Source organism: Pipra filicauda, unplaced genomic scaffold (genome assembly GCF_003945595.2).
Source record: "Pipra filicauda isolate LSUMZ 115617 unplaced genomic scaffold, ASM394559v2 scaffold1_size10287979_pilon, whole genome shotgun sequence".
Taxonomy (NCBI): Eukaryota; Metazoa; Chordata; class Aves; order Passeriformes; family Pipridae; genus Pipra; species Pipra filicauda.
In genome coordinates this window covers 8,336,120-8,354,517 of record NW_024104310.1, presented here as the reverse complement: position 1 = coordinate 8,354,517, position 18,398 = coordinate 8,336,120, and the positions used below count along the sequence as shown (strand labels likewise).

Here is an 18,398-nt window from a genome sequence, read left to right as displayed (position 1 = left end):
CGTGAAGCTGGGTTCTGTTAAGCCATCAGCTATACATCAGTGCTGCTTCCCCCTCTCCAAGGAGTTTCCTTTCCACATTATTTTCTGCAGGAGCAGTTTGGGGCACGGTGAGGAACAGAGTGTCAATGCAGATTTATTACACAGCTCTAAATCTCAATGTATTTTTCACAGGGCCTGGGCTTATATGCTGCTCGAGACATTGAAAAGCACACTATGGTCATTGAATATATCGGAACGATTATCCGGAATGAGGTGGCAAACAGGAAGGAGAAGCTCTATGAATCTCAGGTGCAGGGGGTGTTTGTTCATTCTCTCTTTCCCCTTCCCCATTTAAACATTGGTACAACAAAACAAACACTGTTCTTCTGCTTGATGACTTCAGATCCCCTGTTCTACTTCATGAATTCAGGTCTCCCGATTTGTTTTCTGCTGTGCTATAAATGCAATAGGCAAAAAGTGTAACCAGAGGAATCCACAGTGGTTGTTATGAGTGTGTTTAATAAATCTCACAGCACTCTGCCCAGGTAGGAAAGCGGGGCTCTGGCAGAGGACCTCAGTCTTTAATGAGAAGTTCTGTAAATTTAAAGCAACTTCCTTCGTGTAATTGAGTGGCATTGTAACAGGGCCTATCTGTGCAGCACTGGAAGCACGGATTAAAAGCACTATGGAAGCTGTGAGGGAAAAGTGAATTGGCCAGAGGTTTATTTTTATGATCCATCATCCCCCACAAACCCGTGAGGACACAGCAGTGTATGACTCTTGCTTTCCCTCATGAGCCAGTGGGCAATGCCTGATCCAGAATGCAGGAGGGCACTTGGAGCTGACCCACATTGTTGCTTCCTCATCGACAATGAAGTAAAATCTTAACAAGAGCCCTCGTCCCAATTGTGTTTTCCAGAATCGTGGTGTGTACATGTTCCGCATTGACAACGACCACGTCATCGATGCCACCCTGACAGGAGGCCCTGCAAGGTGGGTGTCCTGGAGAGATCCCTGACCTCCTCCTGGGGCATCATCCACATTCCCTGACCTCCTCCTGGGCCATCACCCGCGTTCCCTGGCCTGGGGCTGTTTGTGAGGCACTGACTTTGAGGTTTTTATTCTCTGAGCTGATACATTCAGTCTGCGGACTATTCCACCGAAATAATGTCTTCTTTTCCATTAGCTCTGCCCATCTTTCAGTATGTTTCATGGCAGCTATGAAGAGGGAATGGAATTTTTTTTTGATACTTGATTTTTTTTGATGCTTGATTTTTTTTTTTTTTGACATTTTCTAGGTAAAGACACAAGTTACAGAGTAATATAATTGTATGTGGAAAGGCGGTGAGCCCGTGGAGCTAAGGCCATGCTGAGGTTTGGTTTACATTTGCCTCAAGGGATGCGTTTTCCTGGGAGGTGACCTTTGTCCTGCTCTTTTCCCCTAGGTACATCAACCATTCGTGTGCACCCAACTGCGTGGCTGAGGTGGTCACTTTTGAGAGAGGACACAAAATCATCATTAGCTCCAGCAGAAGAATCCAGAAGGGGGAGGAGGTAAGGGCGGGTTTGGACCTTACTCACCTCTTGCCGGGCCCATCCATTTCTAGATACTTCCATGATTTCTGGCCCCTGGCACAACCTGTTTGTGCTGGGGGGAGGTGACACTTCCCTTCTTTCCTTTAAAACCACGCCAGTCCCTAACAGCACAACCTCTGGTGTGTTCTGCTGTTGAACCTGTAGCCCCAGGGAAAGCTGTGGCCAATTCTGGTTGTTCCATAACCATTCTCCCTCGTCTCCTTCCAGCTTTGCTATGACTATAAGTTTGACTTTGAAGATGACCAGCACAAGATTCCATGTCACTGTGGAGCTGTAAACTGCCGAAAGTGGATGAACTAGAATGCATTCCTTGCTGTCTTTGAGGGTTGCTTGTCCCTAGGAAGAAGTGATTCACATTTTGATTTTGTCGACGGAAAATTGTTGCCTTTTTGAAGGGGGAAAAGAAAAAAAAATCACTTCTGGAAGAACAGATTTCTACACAAGTATTTAAAAAGAAAAAAGGAAAAAAAAAAAAAAAAAAGGAAAAAATAACCCACACAAACCAACAAGCACCAGAAGCAAGCCGGCAAAATCTGAAGCTGACTTTCCAGACACGTGGAGGTTAAACTGAGTTAACAGAATGGTCCAGCACTTTTGTTTTTGAGCTCACTAAGGAGAAACTGTTTTAACTTGGGCAAAGAACCGCTGGCTGACCTGCAGGAGGGCAGGTGGCCACTATGAATGTAAGACTGAAATCACCAGCGAAAGGGAGAAGTCCAAAGTGCTGGCCACAGCCTTATTTGATAAAGGGGCAGGCCCTCTAATTAAAGAAAAATTTTAAATAAAAGTAGACACCACTGAACAAGGAATGTACTGAAACGACTTCCTTAGGGATAGAGCTAAGGGAAAAAATAACTTGCACTAAAATACATTTAAATACTTGATTCCATGAGTCAGTTTATTGTAGTTTTTGATTTCTGTAAAATAAGAGAACCTTTTTGTATTTATTATTGAATAAGTGAATGAAGCTATTTTTAAAAAGAAAGTTAGAAGAAAGCCAAGCTGCTGCTGTTACCTGCAGAACTAACAAACTCTGTTACTTTGTATAAAAGTGTAAATATTTTGAGAAAAAAAAAAATACAGTATAAAAATAGTTATTGACCAAATGCTACCAGACTCTGCAGCAGTTCGGGTGCTTATTCTCAAACGTCGATAGGGATGTTACAATATGATCTCATGTACTCACAGACATGCGATTCCCAGTACAGAATAACCAAAATCTCAATTTAAAGAGAGAGGGTTTTGTATGTTTAAAGCAGTCTCAACTGTGGTCTTACGAGAATTTTTCTAAGTAAACCTTAAGCCTGGTAAGGGCGTGTATATTACAACTCTGACTTTTGTAGATGTTTGGGTAATTTAGATTAATTTTATTTGTATTATATTGTTGCATCCCTATTTCTTAAGTCAGGTTTTTTTGTGCTTACAATTTGTGATAACTGTGAATAACTGCTAAAAAAACCACCCAAAATAGAGGCTGGACATGGTTTTTTTTTTTTCTTCAGCAAAAAGTAGTCAAGATTAGGTGACTGTTCAGCCTACATTAAATCATGTAAACAGCATAGAATGAGTTGGAGCTTCAGTCTGACGCGATAGCCTTCTTAAAAGGAAAACAAGGAAAAAAATTAGGTGTAATGTGCTTGCAGCTGCAGGACTCTGGCAATAGGGTTTTGGAAAATGTAATTTAAAGATGTGTTTGTATGGATTGTTTTTGTTTACATTTCTTTAAAAAAAATAAACACTGTTTTGTGTTTGCTTGTAGAAATTTAATCAGCATTTTGAACCAGGTTAGCTTTTTATTTTGTACTTAAAATTCTGGTACTGACACTTCACAGGCTAAATATAAAAAAAAAATGAAGTTTTTTTTTTTTTTTTTGTGTGCACAATTAAAGTGGACTGTAAACTGTTGGTATATTCAGTAATACAGTTCTGAACTTGTAATGTATATGGCATGATGTATTTTTATCTTACAGAATAAATCAATTGTATATATTTTTCTCTTGATAAATAGCTGTATTAAATTGTTTCTTGAATATTTTTCTTCTCTTGTACAATATTCCAACATCCTACCAGTATTTGTCCTACAGTTTTTTCTGTTCTGTATAATAGTATCTAATGTTGGCAAAAAAAATACAAAAACAACACAAAAAAAAAGAATTTTTTGAAGTATACAGAGTGTTATGGGTTTTGGAATTTGTGGAAACAGATTTAGAAGATCAGCATTTACGAATAAAAATATTTTACATCTATAAAGTACATCCTCCTGTTGTCATTTGAGGTGTCTGTTTTCTGCTTCTTCCAGGATTTGTGTCTGTTTCCACCAGCAAGAGGCATTTGCCTTCCCCCTTCTCCAGTGCAACCTGCACCCTAAATTTCACACTGTGGTGCCATGTCCTGAGCACCGTCCAGACTGCATTCCCTGCAGTCATGTTTTACCTGGAAAATCTACAAAAGATGAATATTCTGCCTGTGCTGGGATAGAGTTAATTTTCTTCATTGTAGCTGGTGTGGTGCCTTCCCTGCTCCGGATTTGGGATGAGGACAGTGTTGCCATCAGGGATGTTTTGTCCCTCCTGAGCAGAGCTCACCCAGCCCTGGGGCAGCTCTGCTGCCAGCGAGGTGGGTGAGGAGCTGGGATGGGACACAGCAGGGACAGCTGACCCCAACTTCTGCTTTATCTATTGAATTGTGACACCAGAGGTGTTCCCAGCAAGACCTCAGCACGGGTTGAGGCTAAAAAAAGACTCCAAGATTTACTGCGGAACAGTGGGAAGCAGCCAGGCCAGAGCTGTTCTGCAGTGTTAGTTATATCTATTTATATCATGCACTTTGGCTGCTGGAGGACACTCTGCTCCTCTGTCAGCCAGGGCCACTACCAACTCCAGGAGGTACTTGACACAGAGGCTTAAAAATCAGCCCCGGGCAGAGTTTCTTTGTATTCTTTACAAGTGATAAATTCTCAGTGTGACAACGACAAGCTATGTGACAGCATCTGCCCTTTTTAGGGGCTTTTCCTTCTGTTGTTCCTGTTCACCCAAAGTCCACAGGGGCAGCTGGGAGCAGTCACTCCACTATAGGACAAAACTATGCATTTCCCCCTGCCCCAGGCAGCCGTGCAGGACCCAGCTGGGAACAGTCACCTGGCCCAGGGCTGGGTGTTCACGGCAGAGATCTGTAACCCCGTTCAAATCTTCGTGTGCTGGCCTGGCTGTGTGGCTGCAGCAGAAACGACTGTGGCCAAAAATAATTCCCCACAGGAATAACGGCCACCGTCCAAAGCGCCATCGCCTCCATCTGTTCCTGGAAATCGGCGCCGCTCTCGGTGACAGAAGTTTCCTCACCCGGAGCAAAAGGTCAGAAATTCTCTGTGGCAACAGACTGAGACCATAAATAAAGCAAGCTCCTGCTCTGCCTGTTTGAGGATTTGTTTGGCTTTTTTGGTTTTTTTTACTATTTTTGAAAAGACAAAGGCCACAAAAGAAAAGGCTGAGCGAGGCCGCTGCACAACATGAGTGCCAACACAAATGTCACAGGAAAGCCCAGCACTCAGCTGGGACCAGCTGCACCAGCACCTTCTGGCTGCTCCACTCTGGCCCCTGGGAGCAGTCAGGGTTAATCAGACAGGCATCAATGAAGCTGCTGCCCATCCTTTCATCACAAAAAGGATGGAATTAATTCCACACACAGCAACCACCAGAGCTGCCACTGCTGCCACTGAAAGGGTTCTGCTCTGAGCTGACACCGTGTTCCAGCCCTGCACTGCCCTGCAAGAGCCATCTGGGAGCTGATCTCAAGACTCTGGGTGCCCCTACAAGGGCACAGACCTCAGCTGACCAAGGGGGCTGGGGTTGTTTTTAGAGGCTTTCTTGGTAAGAAGGAGTTTTGCTGGTGTCTAACTCGACTACTTCCATTGCAGTGCTTTATTTGGAAGAACTTCCACTTAAGCCTACTGTTCTGGTTTGCAATTAAACCCACTCACCTGGTTCTCCCTGCCAGTGACTCACTGCTTCCAGGACTGATGGAGGAGGCAAAACAGCTGCCTGGTGGCCAGGGCTGCTCTCACCTGCTCACCTCCTCAGGTGCCAGCCCTGGCAGAGGGCTGAAGGACCAAACACAGTCTGTCATAAGTGAATCTCCTCTCTGTGGGAAGATGTGGGTCTGTAATTACTCCATCATTATGTCCCTCACACTGCCCAAAATGTCAACAACTGGATGCTGGAGTATTTGTGCAGTTGGAAAATGTTTGTGCTGCCCAAGCAAAAGGACAAGGCTGTCCTGGTGCTGCCAACATCCAAAGTGCACATTCCCAGGGCAGGCAGGTCACTGTGGCATAGGAAACAAGGCCAATGGTGCTAAGAAAAAACAGAGCAGTGTTTCTCTTCTGCAAGAGCTTCCATGCACTGAAGCAGCACCCGAGGCTGAAGCAGGAGGTCAAAGAAAGGTAAACAGTGAAATAAATGAAAACAAAGAAGTGAAGGGAAAAACACAGAGACATTATCTGTCAAACCTTCCAAGACATGAGCAAGGGAGACACAAGGGAAGACCCAAATTGTGTGAAGATAAGTTTGTATCATTCTGTAAGTAGGTGCTTTCTGGTCCAACAGCTACAAAGAGTAAGGCCATAGAGATTAATTAAAAAATGATACTTTATTTTAAATGCAGCTACTGTCATGAGTCATCAAAATAGACTTTGCAATAGTTACTTTGTTTTAAATACGAGGTGACGAATGACAGCAAAGAATTTAAACTACATGAATTGTCCTAAAATTGTAAATTAAAAGAACTAAATTTAAATATTACGAATGACAATTTTCAGAAGATAAAAGGGAATAAAAGTATTTTCCAGAAAAAGTAAAATAATTTGGCCAGTAAACCCATACTAGAAATGTAAATTATTGAGATACTGCACATGAAATACTTGAGGAGGACTCCTTTCTGTCATTGTCATTTAAAAGATCCACAAAGCTGAACTCTCACCATTTAAATTACATTGCGCTAATGATTTCTCTTACTTAAAACCAGTCCAATAATCCAGGATCATCCAAGGAACCAATGATAAACTGCACTTCTGTGTGTTGTCCTGCAGTGGGGCTGCTGCTGTCACTGCTGTGACCAGGGACCAGTGCCCAGCTGGACCTTCCCACACACGCAGCCCTTCAGGGCAGGGCATTTCCAGCGGGTCCTTGCCATGGGTGTGCCGGGCGTAGCAGCCAAGGGCTCCACGCAAAGCCCTCCAGAACAACTTCAATCACAGCTGAAGGGGAACCAGGTCTCAGCTTAACTCTCCTCAGCCACATCCTCGCTGTCTCAGCTCTCAAAATGCCACTGCTGAGGAAGGGACCCATCACAGATGGCCACGGTCACGTACCCTTTGTGGCTCAGTGGATCCACCACCTTCAGGCACTGCCCCACAGAGACCTGGTACAGGCGGTTGTTTTTCTAGAGGAAGGACAAAGACAGATGGGATTTATTTACCAAAACTTCTGTTCTCCATTGTCACCCTGAAGCTGAAAGCGATGCTCAAGGGGAGGGGATGCTCCTTCCTGACAGATGAGCCTTTCAGCAGCCTCCCTGACACACCAGACCCACAGCAGCAGCAGAGTACAGCACATCCCATAACCACATCCAGGCTTTGCAACAAAGACTCTCATGTCCTTACAGGGACCCAGTTGGGATTTTGTTTATAGCACAGTCTGTTAATGAGATGGAGGAATGATCAAACCCATTCCCCAGCACTCAGCAAAGAGAGAAGGCACAAAGCCACAGTGGGGCACAGACAGGTCATAGAAACCTGGAATGACTTGGGTTGGAAGTGACTTTAAGTATCATCTAGCTCCAACCTCCCTGCCACTTTCCACCAGCCAAGGTTGCTCAAAGCCCCATCCAACCTTGCCACGAACATTCCCAGGGATGGGGCATCCACAGCTTCTCTGGGCAACCTGTTCCAGTGCCTCACCACCCTCACAGCAAAGAATTTCTTCCTAATAGCTAATCTAAACCTGCCCTCTGTCAGTTTAAAGCAATTCCCCCTTGTGCTCTTGTAAAAAGTCCCTCTCCAGCTTTCTTGCAGCCCCTTTAGGCCCTCTGCCCAGCCCCAGCAGCTCCCATGGGCAACCTCCTGCTGCCCAGCATGGAGGGAGCAGATGCATGAGAACAGCCACACCGGGTTCTGTCACTGCCTATGGCCATAAGCAGACATCCAGGGAAGCAGGAGAACATGGAAAGAACACACAGCACTCCTCCAAAGTACTCCTCCACTCTGAGTCTTGTTCTGTAACCAACAGCACACAGCTGGCCTTTCCTTGTACAATGACATGATTTCCCCTTTTTCCAAAAGGCTTCACTTACCTGAAGAGTCCCAGCCTGCTCACATATTGCTCATGGGAAAGGTGGCCCACATCTTTGATTTGCCTTTCTTACTTCTGAGCCTTCCACAGCCCAAATTTAGCCTTTCTGAGACGAGGTGACCAGCACGTGCAGTACAAGCAAACTACAATGTTGTGATGACATTTTCCTGTTCCAGTTCCTACTCCCTTCCTAACCAATACTGACATTTGATTCACTCTCTTCAGACATGGATCATTAATGAGCAGCAATGTGACACTGTTGCAGATCCACCTACCACACCCTCAGTGGCAATGGCCAGCTCAAAGCCCACGTCTGACACGTGAAGCCCAGATTCTACACCACCACCACAGGCATCACCAACAGCCACAGGCACTGAATAGCAATGGCCATTCTCTCAGCCTTGTAAAACCTCTGTCTGCTGACACAAGCTGCAGAACCCTCAGTAATCTCTTATCAGCAGAACTGCTCAGTTTACTACTCCCACTCCCACTGGCAGCTCTGGCTGGGGCACTGCTGGTGCAAGTGTCAGACACACACAGCCCTGGGCTTACACAATAATCTGCCTCTGTATTTCCAAACCATCCTGGCCTGCAACAGCCAAATGTGACTGCACTTTGGGAACTTGTGCTGGCAGGGCCCTCCCTCCTCTTTGTTCAACCATGTCTGTGCTACAGACTCACTGCTATGCTGAGGGCATGTGAGGGGCAGCCTCTGAGTGAATACCCAGGAGATAAATTCCATGTGTGAGCAGCACTGGCTCAGTTTTGTGAAATCTGCCACTCCAGACTCCAACAATTAAATCAACGGATCAATTACAGGGCAGAAACAACTGCTCTGCCCTTTGCAGGAGTGGGAGAGAACAGTCCATGTGGTGATTCCTGCTTAGTGCCTGAAGAAGCAAACACAACACAACAAAGCTATGGGGCGGATTTTATTCTCTCTGGCACATCCCAGATAAGCCACAGTGCTGTGGGTGGCTGTGATGGGCAGAAGAAAGGCTCAGTGGAGCTGCAGACACCTTCCTATGTGGCAAAGGGCTTGCATGTCCCAGAGTTCAGCAAAAGTCTTATTCAGGCTGAAACACAGCCATTAAAGCCCGTGCAAAGGTTCTTCACCTGTAAAAGGTTCTTCATCCAGAGGGTGGGTGGGCACTGGAACAGGCTCCCCAGGGCAGTGGTCACAGCACCAAGCCTGAGAGAGTTCAGGAAGTGTTTGGACAACGCTCTCGGGCACATGGTGTGACTCTTGGGGATGGTCCTGTGCAGGCCAAGGAGCTGGACTCCATGATCCTTGTGGGATCCTTCCAACTTGGCATATTCTGTGATTCTGCGCTTGAACTGTGGGCTGGGCCTAGTACAGTACAAGTGCATTGGTACACCTGAGACTTAGTCATAATTAAACTCAACCCTGGTGTCCTGTTAGTGCTACTGTTACTTAGACATTAATTAGAGGCAACATGCCACGTGCCAGCCCCCCCACTCACCCCGAGCGTCCACTGCTGCGAGCCGCCGGAGCCGTGGCACTTCATGAGGCGGGGGGGGTCAGACGAGCGAGTTTCCGAAACATCCAAGCAAAGCAGGTTATTTAAAATCAGCTCATGATCCTCATTGTAAATCCAGACCTGAAAGAGAAGACAGAAGGACATTTATTACAATGTTTCAGGACAGGCGCCTTCACTCTTTCGTTCAGCAACAAAGGAGATGCTTCAGCATCTGGATGTCAGAGATGTGCCTTGCAACACTCGCTGCCTCTTTGCTCCCTTTTCCCCGCAACTGAGACAGAGCTGCAGGGCTCTGTTGTCTTCCCAACATCACACAGCACTGCCCCCTTCAGAGGCACTGAAAGGACCAGTCGTGATTCTGCCCTGTAAGTAGCATTTTTAAAATTAAGCAGCCCTCATATGTCCCTCCTGCCCAGGCAGCTGGACAAGATAAGGTAGCAGGCAAGCAGTGCATCTCTGAGCAGGCAGCCAGCTGCCCTCTGAGAAAAACCTTTAAGCCAGGCAGTAAATCTCCTTATCCAAAGATGATCCTTCTTTGCTCCCAAGACAAATGACTTTTGGTACCTGTGCTGTGCTTAGAGGGAGATCACTCCTCCCCCTTTCACATCCACTTCGTTGTGGTTGAACCACCATGAAAATGTCTTGATCTGGACCTCAAGAGCCTACACAACACCCCAGCAGCTCTCAGAGTGGGGGGAGCTGAATGCAGCCCCTCTCTGGGGCCCACCTGTACGACGCAGGAATGCACTGGTTCACGTTTGCAGCTTCAACTGCATTTAGGTTCTTGAATTTATGTGGCATTAGAAGAGTTTGTGTGATCACACTGAAAATCACTGCCAGCTCTAACCAGCAGCACAGACACACTCGAGACCTCAGTTTGTCCTCTCCCACACGCTGCTTGAGCACAAGCGATATTTTTATTGTTGGCATAGCAAGGTGCCAGGCACCTTCAGCTGCTGCAGTTCATGCCCACACCCCGCTGGTTCTCAGTGGGTTGCCTCAACCTTGCTTTGAGCAAGGCACGTCTGGCACAGCTGAACATTCAGGGAAGCTGCAACACCAGCCTGATCTAATTTCAGCAGCTTCTGGTCCTCTCCCCCCCGTTCCTTCAGGCCTGCAAAGACTTGGGGCAACATCAGTTCAGTGGAGGACCTGGAGCTCTCATAACTCTGTGAACAAGAGGAGCTAAGCCCCTCATACCTGTGCACGAAGTACCTACTTGCAACTAAGTTCTTCTGGTGTGCTCTTGTTCCAGCCCTGTTCTCATTTCTCACAGCTCAGTGCTGGAGCCACCATGCCCCCTGTGTGATTAATTTTTTTTTCCACTAAGTCTGCTTGACACTCAGTGTATGGAATATGAAATTCCAGGCAGAAAAATCAGGCAAATAAACTCTGATTTGTCTACTTTTTTTCTTTTTTTTTGGCTGATGAAACTAAAACCAATCTTCCGGAGGGCACTGGAATTTGGGACACAGTCTCAGTTGGACAGCATGACTGAAAAGCACACAGTTCATTAACACAGATGCACTGTAACACAGCAAAGGTCTCCTTGGAGGAAGTGCAGATATTACATTAAAATCTGCCCTAACCTCAGGTACTTTGTGTCTTCCAGTGTACTTTTTTTCTGTTTAAACCCTGGCATAGGAAAGAAGGCACATCAAGATTAAAGAGGAGGAGAGAATGGAGCAATTTCAAGACTTGCCAGAAGAGTACCACTATTAGAAGAAGAATGATGAAGCCAAATCCAAACAAGAGTAGAACTGGTAAGAAAGGAGAAAGAAGACTGCAGTGACACAGGGAGTAGACCTTTAATCAAAAGCTAAGTAATGGCAAAGACCACAAAATAGTGGTTAAATCCCATGTGATATTCTCCCCAAGACAGCCAAAATTAATTTCAAACTAATTATGTGTTCAGTGTAGAAAACAAAGGGACGTGGAAAAATAGGCCCAAATTTGGTTCCAAATTCAGATTAGAGTATCAGTATGAACTTGCAGATTATTAACAGATTCAAGCACAAGGAAATCAAAGCCACCCCATGGGCTTTCTTTGTTATACAAATGCAAGCCTTTGCAAACTAAAAATTATTAACTACTTTGCTGCTGAAGACTGGAAGGATGATGTTTAGCTCTTGTTGTTAAAGGATGTCAGGAGCAACAGGCCCATATAGGAAATAAATTCCCAGCAGGTAGCACAGTATCAAAAGTCTAAAAGCAGAAAGGTACCTGCCTAGGTTTTACGTCTCAGTTCTGAGACTGTTTTATCCTCCTATGTATTTTCTACAAAAAATGCCATTTTTAAAATTTAATTTATTTTAAAAAACATTAATAGATGAGGTGCAGGATATTTTTGTCCTGCATGCATGAACTTCCTAACCAGCAGAGTTAGGAGAGCTAGGAGAGCATCTCTACCAGACTTCAGTTTCTCAAACTGGAATTGTGCCCAGCTCCCCCCCACAGGAAAGCAGCACCTTTAATTGCTGTCCCCAAGAGACACATGGCAACGATCTGCTCCAAAGGTCTAAGGAAAATCACTGGCCATTTTCACTGGTGTCAAAGAAAATCAACAGGATGCAATTAGAACATAATGAATCAGTTCTGTTTTCAAATAAAACCCAAATGGCAGATGTACATAAACACCTCTCTCCATAATGAAATTGGTCACGCTTGTAGTTAAATAAATGACTGAATTTGGTGAATGCTGTAGGACTGGCCTCTTTCTAGCAGCCTTTTTTCCCTGTCTCTCAACACAGGCAACAGGATAAGAGAAAAGGTGCATGGACTCCTTCAGTCTTGGAGTGTAGTGGCCCATTCAGCTGCTGACTGACCCTTCTGAGGTCCTGCATGTCCCCAGAGCACCTTCAAGAGAGGCATTTCAGATGTGGCAGTGCTCAGGTGCCTGCCCAAGCCTCCCATGAGAGTCAGTGCCTGCACCTGTGGCTGCAGGGGCACCGAGGTCTTACTTGGGCAGCAGCTGGTTCAAGCTTCCCACAGTGGAAATGGGACCTGCAGACCTGGGATAAGAATTCTCACTGCCAGGGCAAAGCTGGCCCATGTGTCCTTCTGGCCACCTACAGAGAGATGCACAGCACGTGGTAGAGCAGGTCTTGTGGACAAAATAAATGGGAGGAGGTCCAAAGTACAAGCTCTGTAAGTCTGGACTACTTTTATACAGGTGCAGCTCAGGAAGAACTGGATGTTTAATTCAAGAGGTAGTTCAAACTATTTACAGATTTAAGGCAAAGGTTTCCTAGGGCTTCTAGTACCTTCAGGACTTTACTTCATCCCATAAAACTCAAAGAAATCACACAGCCTTCTTCAGGATTGGTTGCTAAGATGATTTCATTAGCCTCATTTATATAGCAACAGGTGGGTAGAAACAGCTTTTTCTCACATACAGCTTAATGAACAGTTTCAGTGGTGACCACAGCTTAATTCCTTGCAAGGACAGGATTGTGACAATGCTGAAGGAGAACTATACTGTTCTCATTTTACTAACATTTGGATTTCCTAACTGGTTTCAGGTTGCCACTCTTGGTAAAGGAGACATCCCCTTCACTCCTTCCATAAATCCCTACATCTCAGTGATCTTCTTCTGGGTTTACTTTTTTGCCATGATAAAGAGATACAGGGCTATGTTACTGAACTGGTTTGGAGTTCACTTTTTGCTGGTTTTTTTTTGTTTGGTTGGTTTAGTTTTGGGGTTTTTTTGGGGGGGTGCGTTTATTTGCTTGGGGTTTTTTGGTGAAAGATTAAGTCATTCCTACAGTGAGATTAATTAATGTAAATAGATAAGAGCTTGCTGAAGTACTTCAGAAGAAATGCAAATGAGGAAGGGGTTCAGATGGTGCCCCAGCACCTAGAACAGCCCATACTATCACTGCCTTTTGAAAAACGGAGTTACCTGTAGAAGACTTTGAGTCCACTGTCAATACAAGCAACTGGTATTAAAACAAAACCTAACACTCGACCTAGAATACAAAACAATAAATCAAAGAATCCATAGTAGGCAGAAAAGGGAAGCTCACTGTTTCTGGGGAATAAACACCTAATTATATGAAATAAACCAGGAAGCATCTGCCTACCCTTTGGCTTTCAGAGTGCACTGGAGTGCAGCAAAAGGCAAGGCTGGCCAACTGGCAAAGCTTTGTGGATACACATTTTTCTTTGGTCTGCAAACTGCATTAGCACTAGAGGAATGCATTGAAAATTTTCAGTAAATAGAAGACAGTAACTACTACAGAAACAGCCCTTTGTTTGAAAGAAAATCCCTGCCGTGAGCCACGCCAGCAGGAGAAGCATTCCAGGACTTTCATCAGTTGCAATCTGTTGCTTAGCTTGGCACTGCCGTATTATTCTGTCAGACAGTTTGTAAAAGACAAAAATTCAGCTTAAGAGACAAAAATTCAGCTCTGAAGAAGAGACATAACCAACAATTTGTATCATCACAGCCTCTTGCATATACTCCAGCTCCTGCTGCTGTGGATAGCAGTGACCTCACAGCACCGAACAGCTCGTGACAATCATCAGAAACAGGCAAGTTTGGTGGTCTGTAATCATTATCTTAAGCTATTGCTACCCTGAAAACCAAATATACTCCTGAAGGTCATTCCAAAGTTGATACATGTGCTCTGTTCCACAGTTCAGTGTGCTGCTGGTGCTTCATGACAATTGTCTAGATGGTTCTAGAGCAAAACCAGCTGAAAATGCCAGTGAGTTGAGTGAAACAACAGCTAAAAGCTTCCAATAGTCAGAAAGTTTCTTGCTATTTTTATAAGCAGAAGCTGTTAAATAAGTGTCATCTTCCTCTACATTGTTCTCATGTATCTATAGCAAGATTGTTCAAGAGGATATGACAAAAAGCTGGCTGAATGCACTCTGGGGATTTATTAGGAGAACAAAATAAGTCTAATGGCAGAAAAACATAGTGTTGGTTGACATACTTGGTCGGAGAACAAAATCATGGAACAAGATAGCACAGCCAGTTTTTTTATGAGAACTAATGGCTAAATTTACCGCTAGTAAAATAGATTAATGAGAAAAGAAGCCAAATATCAACAATCAGAGGACGAATTTCTCTTTGTCAGAACCAAAAGGCTAACTGAAGGTTGTCTTCGGGAGGAAAAAAAAAATATCAGAAAAAGGTTTTGATAAAGAAAAACAACAGACTTCTTCCTCCAGCCATGTGGCACTTCACTATGAAAAATACTGCAGGAAGGAGAAGGGAAACATAACTCTGTGGACATCATACACAGGCAGTCATTTTTGCTTTCTTGCCCACAACCTGAATGGCTCAGAAAGCAGCATCACAGCTTTGGCACTGTAGATGTACAATCAGTGATGCCCATCAGTTGCTGTTACATGTACACAGTCCTTATATTTAAAAGACTTGCTGACTGTCTTACAGCTAATGGAATAGACCCCATAGCAAAACCTTCATTCCCATTCCAGCTTTAATTAATTCACCCTTAACATAGGGACCCACAATTTGTGTTCTGAAGTACAGGGATGTATTCCTTGCTCCTACCTGACAACTGGAACTTAAGGCCACGTGCCTGGAGCCACCCACACTTATTCTGACACTGGTAAACACCCCTCACACTGGTGAGGCTATAGGTAGCACAGTAGTACAGAGAGTCCCATTAGGTGACAAAGCACACAGCACTTTGTTGGGACTATCACAAATCACTCTGCTTCTACTGCTCCTGTTTCCATATCCTGGAAACTCCTACCCATTTCATAAAGTATCAAGTTAGTCCAGCACAAACCACCTTTAGTTAAGCTATGCTGCATTACTTCCTGCTCCATTTATTTTGTGTCTTTAATTAGTTTTCTCCTTAGATGTGAGCTAGTTTTTAGACTTGGGTCCCACGGGCTCCTAAATCATAATGTTCTCAGTGTAGTTCTTAGCTAGTTAGAAGTCTTTATGATATTAGCTGAAGATCTCTCTACCCTGGAGACTGTTTATCCAAGTCTTGAATTTCTGTTGCCTGAAAGAAGTGAAATAGCAAAGGCTTCATGTAGTAATACAAAAATTCTCATTAGGTTTTCATATCCATCCCTAACTAATCCCCAGATCAGAAATTCACCTGCAGCCAAAGAATTTTGTATGTTCCTTCTATTTAAGGACAACAACACATCATTAATTCACCCCAAGCTACAGCCATTCCAGGAGCAGAGGGCTAGTTCTACAGTACACAAAGACAAGCAGGGCAGGAAAAGGCTGCTTTAAATCTCAGTATGAGGAACTGACTGAAAGAGCTGCTACAAATTCTGAAGCGCAAATCAGTGGATTATGAACTCATCAGGAGCCACTAAAGGACAGTCTTCAGCCACATAAGAGATTCATGCCACAAAGACAGGAGATATCCAACACTTGGCATTAGTAGGAGCAGCAAGCTCCCCAGTGTCCTTGGCCAGCCTTGTGGTTTGAACCATCCTCTGAAATCAGCCTGTCTGCTGGTGAGATGTTATTCCAGGGCATTTTGCCAGCAGGAAAACATAGTAGAAGTTTCTAAGATGTGAATCACTATTCCATATAATGAGGAACACCATACCTGGTTTTGATCGTTGTAGTCACATTCCCGAACCACCACCAGGCCTCCTTTCTGACTTGGGTGGCCCTGGGCAACCAGGCATTTGTTGGTTTGGAGGTGATACAACTGTGAAAGGAAAACAGTTTGATGGACAGAGTGAGCAACAAACATCATATACCAAAGGGTGATGCTCTGGAAGCTCTAGAACTCAGTGTTCCCAAAAAAACCCAACCAAACCCACCAATTGGGGGGGAAAAAAATATTTTTTTTTTTAAAAAAACCATTCTGTTTTTCAGATAATTTGGAGAAAAAAAATGCATTAAACAGTTCCAATTTGCTTTCTTATTACATCAAGATTTCCCTCTCTGGTACAAGTGCAGTACACACAGCCTGGCTCAGCACATGCTGGCTGTACTCTGTCAAGTTTCTTTCCCCTCTTCAGTCTCCATGGAATACTCAGGTCCCAGATACTCTGCTCAGGAAAATCAACTGTACTTTATAAACTATATTTTACTACAGTTTAGTTTAAACATAATTCTCCTCCTGCAGCCTTTCTTCACAAAGCAGGAGAAAGAAGAAGGAATTGCTGTGATACAAACAACTTCAGAGACTTACACTGTTTGCAAATTGATTTTCAAGAGCTTTTACTCAAATGAAAAGCCACAGTTATCAGCTAAGGTATTTTAATGATGAATCAGGGAAGAAGAGAACATTTTACAAACACCCAAATGCTTTTTTTTGCTCAAATGCCCTACCTAGTCCAATTTGGGCAATGATGCCCACCTTAAAAGACACCAAGACATTTTCCACAGAGATTAAAGATTAGGTCATCCCTATTACTACAGTCAAAAATCATGAAGATCTTAATGTATCCCACAGAGGTATTCAGGGAGACAAAACAACTCTAATTCTGGCTTTAAGTTACAGACATGCCCTGAACTAACCGGTGGCCAGCAGAACACCCCTTTTCAGCCTGATTGTTTTTCTTCCCTGATGTGGTGGGGGATCAGGCTCTTCAGGCAGCAATCACTGACTGAACATCTCAAAGTGGGAGATGGCAGGGCCCCAGATCTGCCAGCCACATTAAAAATAACTATTTCCAATCTGAAGCTGAATGTAGAGGAAAAAAAGAATTTACTGTCCTGAACTCAAGGCCAGGCTGATTAACTGGCCTGCTGTGCCTTATTATGAAGACATCCATAGCTGTCCTGGCATTTCTATTGACTCCACGGATTTTTAGAAACCAAAAGGCACTTCCAGTAATAAAAAGAACAAACTGCTCAGTCACGTGACAGCACAAACTAGCACAAATACCAAACAGTATTCTTCACTAAACATCATTTCTGGAAACAGCTGTCCCAAGGCACATCAACAGTCGCCTCAAGTGCACCATGTTTCTCCTGTTCCCTACACACATCTGAAACAAATTACACAAAAAAACCTTCTAAGTAACATTTCCTTACACCCCAGAGACTTCTAGGACAGATCTCATCATTCCTCACTCAACAGAAGGCTTTCAAACCGTACAGCTACATGAGTTTTATAAGCTTTTTGTCCTTGTTTTTATTGGCCGTGGTGACCAGCATTTGATAGCACCGGTAAGAACTGTCACCATTTGTGATCATTACAGTCCTTCCCAGCTTGTCAAACCAGCACTTATCTCTGGCCCAATTAGTTTTTGAGAATAAACTAAGATTTGGAGCGATTCCTCCCAAATCCTAAAGAGTCTGGCTCGCAGTGGTGACACTGGCTGATCGTTCTGTTCCTTGCAGGCATCTGGAAATAGTTTACACAACCATCAGAGCCAAAGCTGACTCTCTCATACAATGCTGGGTATAATTCTTGAACCCCAGAGAACCAAGCCAAAGAGCTACATTTTTCTGTGTCTTGTCCCCACTTCTTAAAAGGTGCACCAAACTTTTCTCAAAATTAAACCATGGTAAATAACTGCTAGGAAGATTTACCCTTAAGTGTTGCTGAAGTATTCAGATCCCTCAAGTAGTCTCCCCCACATCAGCAATTCCTCAGTTAACTTTCTGTCTGAATGAAAGCAGAAAGCTATTAAATTTTAAAAAGAAGAAAAAAGGGAGAAAAAAAGGTCTGACTAGGGGAGTAACAGCACTCAACAACCAGGGGAATCAGCCCACTGTAACAGTTTTATTTAGGGAAACTACATGTTTGCCCTAATAAATAACTTGACAGCTTGGCTGGGATATTACAACAAAAATACTGCACAAATAGTGGATTCCCAACAGCTGTTTCCAAGCAAAAAATATAATAATGTCAATAGGTTCTGCATGAACTCAGGTCCTCCAGACTGAAACTACTTGCAGAACCAGCAACTGTCAGCAGCTACTGCAGCCTGTGTCCCCTGTGGAGACATCACTATTTAGTGCTTCCAACCCCTGAGCTAACAGGGAACCTGATATCCATAACCTACATGC

At 44.1% G+C, this 18,398-nt stretch overlaps 2 protein-coding genes across 8 annotated transcripts in view; one reads left to right on the top strand and one right to left on the bottom strand.

Moving 5' to 3' along the window:
- KMT2C (lysine methyltransferase 2C) overlaps positions 1 to 3,828 on the top strand; it is a 195,193-nt gene extending 191,365 nt beyond the window's left edge. For all 7 annotated transcript variants that reach the window (XM_039380759.1, XM_039380761.1, XM_039380760.1 and 4 more), the window contains 4 exons: positions 172 to 288; positions 899 to 972; positions 1,425 to 1,533; positions 1,783 to 3,828. In XM_039380759.1, coding sequence (XP_039236693.1) covers positions 172 to 288; positions 899 to 972; positions 1,425 to 1,533; positions 1,783 to 1,875 — 393 coding nt within the window. In that variant the 3' untranslated portion in view covers positions 1,876 to 3,828. The remainder of the gene's footprint in view (positions 1 to 171; positions 289 to 898; positions 973 to 1,424; positions 1,534 to 1,782) is intronic.
- A 2,372-nt stretch (positions 3,829 to 6,200) lies between these two features.
- Positions 6,201 to 18,398, bottom strand: part of GALNT11 (polypeptide N-acetylgalactosaminyltransferase 11) — a 46,125-nt gene continuing 33,927 nt past the window's right edge. The window contains exons 10-12 of the mRNA XM_027727826.2: positions 15,976 to 16,080; positions 9,404 to 9,541; positions 6,201 to 7,011 (exon numbers count right to left, since the gene is read on the bottom strand). Of these exons, the coding sequence (XP_027583627.1) occupies positions 6,880 to 7,011; positions 9,404 to 9,541; positions 15,976 to 16,080 (375 nt within the window). The 3' untranslated portion in view covers positions 6,201 to 6,879. The remainder of the gene's footprint in view (positions 7,012 to 9,403; positions 9,542 to 15,975; positions 16,081 to 18,398) is intronic.